Source organism: Vigna radiata, unplaced genomic scaffold (genome assembly GCF_000741045.1).
Source record: "Vigna radiata var. radiata cultivar VC1973A unplaced genomic scaffold, Vradiata_ver6 scaffold_239, whole genome shotgun sequence".
Lineage (NCBI taxonomy): Eukaryota > Viridiplantae > Streptophyta > Magnoliopsida > Fabales > Fabaceae > Vigna > Vigna radiata.
This window is the reverse complement of record NW_014542169.1, coordinates 384,707-390,830: the sequence shown is the minus strand read 5'-3', so window position 1 is coordinate 390,830 and position 6,124 is coordinate 384,707. Positions and strand designations below refer to the sequence as shown.

The 6,124-nt window shown below is 29.5% G+C and overlaps 1 protein-coding gene across 1 annotated transcript; it reads right to left on the bottom strand.

The window, feature by feature from the left end:
- Nucleotides 1-4,990: 4,990 nt before the first annotated feature.
- LOC106779085 (protein RESPONSE TO LOW SULFUR 2) lies at nt 4,991-5,774 on the bottom strand. The gene has a single exon (XM_014667119.2). The coding sequence runs from the start codon at nt 5,674-5,676 to the stop codon at nt 5,311-5,313; it is 366 nt and encodes a 121-aa protein (XP_014522605.1). The 5' UTR covers nt 5,677-5,774; the 3' UTR covers nt 4,991-5,310.
- Nucleotides 5,775-6,124: the final 350 nt, after the last annotated feature.

Sequence of the window (6,124 nt, the reverse complement as noted above, 5' to 3'; positions counted from 1 at the left end):
ACTTAATCTATTAGGTTAGTTGAAAAAGGCATTTATAGGCTTAAATGCTCAGATAATCGATTATACACGAGTAATAATCTGCTAAAACAGAGATAGAAGCATAATAGATTATGCACATAACATAATAGATTAAATTGTGACAGGATTTGAAAATCCTATATACATGTGACTTGAGACTGATTCTCTAGCGTTTTAATTTTCAAATACTAACAATTTTGTTGAGCTTTGATTACAGGTGATCTCAAGAAACGTTCTTGGAGAATCTAAGCTTCATTTGGTGATTACACACCAAGGATTCATTTAAGACTTTGGACTACATTGGTTCAGATTCAATCTACACTTTGAAGAGTGTGTTAAAGATCAAGTTCATCATCAATTTGTGCATTCTATACCTGTGTGAGGATATCCAGGTTTGAGAGCAGGGAATTCTCTTGTGTTTGTAAGAGATTGAGTGTGTTCATCTCTTGTTTTACTATTTTGATTTTGAGTGGTGAGAGGAGTTCAATTGAGTGTTGCATTATATTCTTGTAAACTCAATCATTGTAGCGGATTCGCTTCAACTGAGGTTGTTGAAGGAGAACTTAATGTAGGCTTGTGATAGTCGAACCAATATAGATTGTTGTGCCTTGATCTTTCTCTCCTTTTTATCTTTGTTGATTCATTTGCCTTTGATTATTGATTTCAAGTTTAAAGAACTCATAAAGATTTCAAAAAGGGTTAAAACCAATCCACTTCCCTCTTGATTTGAGATATAAGGCTTTTCTTTTCTAACAGAGTGTTTAAATTGTAATTACTATTAGTCACCCACCTTTTACATTTGAATGACCTATTTATATTCTTCTATTTTCGAACAGTTAAATTATCAAATAAAATAAAAATAATTACATTAATACGATAATTGTCTTCAAATTGTCTACGTTGTACCACATTTGTTCATTCTTCTCATGTTCTGCAACAGGTAATACAAATAACGTCTCTTTTCACTCCAATTTTAGTTGTTGTCTCCATCATACTTTTCTTGATACCGTCTTTTTTGTCGTGGTCACATTTTTCTATATCTATATAGAAAAATGAAGGTAAAAAATTTATGTGTATCAAAGTATCACTTTCCATCTATATAACCTCTCGTTTCAATCTCCTTTCTTAATCCTTTACGTATTGATACATTCCTTTTTTACTTGCATCATCATACTCCTTTTAATCTCCTTACATAAATTATTTTTCAATCATTCGATTCAATTTATTTATCAATGCCATCAACAATATTAGTCACGTTTTAACAGAAAAATTGTATTATATTTAAATTACACGTTAAGAATGCTAGAACGTTTCAACTTGTTTTACAATAATATAATTTCAATAGTTATTAGTTTGTATTGTATCAAATTAAAATAATATCTATCTATCTATCCATTTATATATAGGTTTAATTGCTCTGTTGGTTCCTACTTTCATTGTTGTGTATCAACTTGGTTCTCACTTTTAAAAAGTATCAACTTCGTCCATAATTTGTGTGATGTGCATCAATAAAGTCCAATTGTATTGATGATCTTTAAACAGATAACGTTGACTTGTTTGTGAAGTTGTGTTGTGCATATTTTGTTGTCGTGGCATTGTCGTGGGATATTTATTGTCACGTGTAAACCAATAAGATGGTGGTGACGTGAAAATTTTGCAATTAGTGTTTATCTTTGGGGCAAAAAAATTTCGAGCAAAGAAAACGAAGTTAGGGATTTCTAGTAGAGAGGAAGAATTGTTGAGTTCGTGATCGAGATTACGAACAGAGAAGAATAGTAGTTAAGGGTTTTGAAGATCGAAGAAGTGAAAATGCAAAGTGAAAAATCAATCTTTTTTAACATCGAAGTGGGTTCCATTGAAGGTCCAAGGTGCGTTTTTGTTGAATATGTGTCTGTATTTGCTTTTTGGCAGTGTTTTCGTGTTGTGGTCTATTGGTTATTTGTTTATGGAATCAGCTGGTGGATCCCCTTCCCAATGAAGTTATATGTTATTTTCATTGTGGTCCCCCATTATGTATGTTGTTGTTTTGCCTGTGGTGTCCCATTTGAAACTGATATTCAAAGTTCGGATTTTATAGAACGTGTCAATGTGAATTGCAAAATTAACACATGAGGACATTGTACTTCCTGAATGATGTTGAAATTAAGAGGAATAACAAATTCATTTAGGTTAAAAAAGTTGAAATTTAACTGGTTAAAGCTATGAAATAAGATATATTTTAAGGAGTAAGTTACAATTAATTGGTTAATTGTTAGTTATAAAAGTAATTTTCATTTTTCGAGTCATAACAAGATAAATTCAAGATGACTAAGTTATGAAGAGTAATGTAATTGTAAATTATTTAGTTCTATATGAAGTTATTTTTATAATGCATATTTCATATCCAATGTAAGTTTTGTAATCAAATGAATGTTTATTTTATAATCAAATATATATATATATATATATATATATATATATATATATAAATTTTAATTAATTTGATCATTCAATTATAGATATATATTAGTTTAAATTTTTGTCTATTTTTATAAAAAATAAATGATAGTAAAATCATAATTCGATCCTTTTATATTTGAATATACTACTCTGGTCACGATTATAAGATACGAAAAAGAAAGTAGTTTTCTATGTAAGATATTTTACAATTCCGATGCATTTAATAAATTAATTTAAAAAGCATATTTGTCCCCATAATTTTTCTAAGTGGTGATGACTTTTTAAACGAAAGAGTATATGCAAAAGTTGAAGTGATAATAACTTTCATTTAAAAACACGAATATGGACGTTTTTAAAACTAAAAAGTAAATTTAATTTTACATCACAAATTCTAATGAACAATTAAATATTTAGTCAACCATTTTATAAATTATCTGCAAAACTTTCAAACACGGCAAATTACGAAACTCAAGTAAAATAATACGATAAATATAAGAGTGATGTCATGATGTTTTTCTTTTCACTTAATTGGAGTATTATTATATTATATTATTTTTGAAATATTTATTTTATTTTTTAATATAAAATTTCATAACATTTATACTTTAGAATTTTTTTAGAATATAATTTTTTATTTTATAATCTAGCGTTTTATTAAGATATAGAATCTTAAGTTGTATTTAAGATATTTAATCTTAAATTTTATTTCACATCTCATTAAAAATTGAAGTGTCTTCACATATTTATTTAAATTAAAGATTATTTAATTTTCATAACTATTCATATTTTCGAACCAAAAGGGTAGCATAGCTATAAGATTGACAGTTACAATTACAAGCAACTGTCCAAATATGCTAATTAAATAAGAATGGGTCCACTCTTCCTTTTCTGATAAAATGATGGAAAATCTAATTGGTTGATCTAGTTGACCTTTGAAAGTAGGGTTAGGGTTCTCTAATAACAAATAAATATTAATGAGTACACCTAAGACATTATTTAATAAATTATTTAAAAAATTAAAATAAAAAATGTTCATCAACAAAAAAACATCAATATAACTTAATGTAATTTTCTTATTTAATTATCTTACATATAAAGAATTGTGTGTGAAAGAAAATTCTAGAAGATATATTCACGCCAACTGTTACGGTTGGTCTAGATTAAACCAGACTTTTCTGAATTCTTTATCCGTATTCTTGTTTAGTTTTCTACAATGGAAGAATTTTACACCAAAAAGACAGATTCAACGCGTACCAAATCTTGGTGAGAAAGCAATTGGTTGCTATGTCTTATTTTATTACATAATTTTGTAAAGTATTTACAGAAGGAAAAAAATAAAAAATTCTGTATTGCAATTTATATTTGTTAATAAAATACTAAATATGTGATAATAGTAGAAAATAAGAAATACATAAATCATGTATGAAACCTTTATCATATATGATTGATCCATGTTTTTTTTTTCATAAAGCAACGTGGATCTATTAAAACGAAAATGAAACCGAGTAAATAAAATGACTTGGTCTTTAAATTTTAACAAACCAATAAAATAAAATTAGTTGAATTGTTTAAAAAATAAAATAATTTAAAAGTCTAATCTTATAAAGAAAAAGAGATAATGGGAAGCAGAACATTTCAGGAGATGATTGATTGATTGCTATAGATTTTCACTTTTTGATTTGTAGTTTTCAGTGGTCACCATTACGTTAGTACAGAATATTTTTCTCCACTCATTTCGCGTCAGCCATCACTTCTCTCTCTTACCCCTTTTTCTTTCTCCCTAAGAAATTTTCAAATATTTATAAATAATAATAAAATGGTAGGATAATTATAAAAAAGATAATTTTTTGTACAAAATAAATAATATCAAATAAATATAAAAAATTATATATGCGTAAAAAACATGAATTAAAATTAATTTCTATAAGATTTTATTATAAAAATTTAAGATCTGAAGATAAAATATCATCAGACACTTTTTATAAGATAGATCTTTCATTAAAGTATATAATAACATGAAATAAATTTTATATACAAATTTTAAATTATAAAAATTAAAATATTGATCAATTAAATAAAATATTAATTAAAACATGGATTTTTGCAACAACTTTATATTAAAAATAAAAATTTAAATAATGTTAAACTTTACAACTAAAAAGTTTAAAATAAAATATTTAAGTTGAGCTTTTAATCTATTGAATTAATCTATTGAAATGACCTTAATTCCTATAGCTAATGGAAACTGCTAGAAGTAATAGTTAATCATTTGCCACGTGTTAACTTGTGATTATTTGCCTCTCCAAAACAATAGGCACTCAGAAGAGGGGACCCTCAGGAAATTTTCTTTCCTATTTTCAATAATCGTAAGAATCCTTACAAAACTCAAATCAAGATAACGTCCAGACCGAATTAATTATCCTGGATGGAATGTCTTAAAGTTGGTTTAGATTTCAAGAGCTGTTCGTTTTCAATCCAAAAAAGAATTAGAACCATTGTTTCTTTGTAAGAGTTTCGTGTTGAAACATCCAGCTATGAAGTAGCGTCTCCAATCCTGAAATTGAAATTCAGATCCAAACATCACCAAAGTAAAAAAAAAAAAAAATTGGAACAATGACGTTGACACAAAGGAGACAGTTTACAAAACGGGGAAACCAATGAAAGCTAATTTAGGTTTCAAAACGCCAAAACCAATCATCAAACTATTCTTGATCATCCACAAAATTTTACAACAGACACGATCCACGCAGATATGGATCGTCGTCAGCATCATCATCATATTCATCTAAAAGCCACAATGACTCTGATATGAAAAATGCCAAAACCTATTAGTAAATACATTTTTATTTATGATTACGAGGAGGACGGAAGCGGAATGGAGGAGGCGCCCGTCCTGAGAAGGAGGCTCTGCGCGCGTGAGAGCTGTTCCATGAGGGAGACAATTTGCGCGTGGTAGTCACGTGCCTGGTCAACTGCCTCCGCTTCGAGCTCCCCGAGCTGCGAGCAGAGCCTCTCCTCGGCCTCCTCGGCCACGCGCAGCCTCTCCTGCGCGCTCTGAAGATCGCGCTTCATCTGCTCCTCTCGCTCCTTGCTTTCTCTGAGCTCCTTCTCGAGCTCCTCGTTCCGCTTCTTCAGCTCGTTCTCTGCCGGCGCCGGAGGCATATTTTTCTCTTGCTTCCCGGAGTAGATGCCGATCGCCGCCATCATCGTTAGCACCATATCGTAACGCTTCGCAAATAAAATCAAAGGTTTCTGAGAATAAAGAAAAAAAGTGTACAATGGTAATGGGTTGTGTTGTGAGGTGTAGAGTGGCGAGGTTGGAATATAAATAGAGTGGAATCAGCTGTGTCCAGGTTCAATGAACCTGGTTTTCACCCCAGGGATTTTTCACCACTCATCATTTTCCCTTCAACGTGCTGACGTAATTGCTTGCATTTTGCTTTTCTTTTTCGCACATTGTTATTTTTTAATCTCCTATACGTAATTCGTTTTTTTTTTTCTCAAGTCTTTGTTTACACGACGATAAATCATAAGGGAACCAGTCGACGAGAAAGAAAAAATAAAATCAAATTAATATTGTTGAATTAATTAAAGGAAGTGGAAAGAGATGAATAAATGAGTATAAAGTTTCACTTATTAAAAATAAAATAAAGAATGGTAGCTGTTT

Excerpts from the sequence above, each read along its gene's own strand:
- LOC106779085 (XM_014667119.2), bottom strand. The coding sequence starts at position 5,676 with ATGGTGCTAACGATGATGGCGGCGATCGGCATCTACTCCGGGAAGCAA.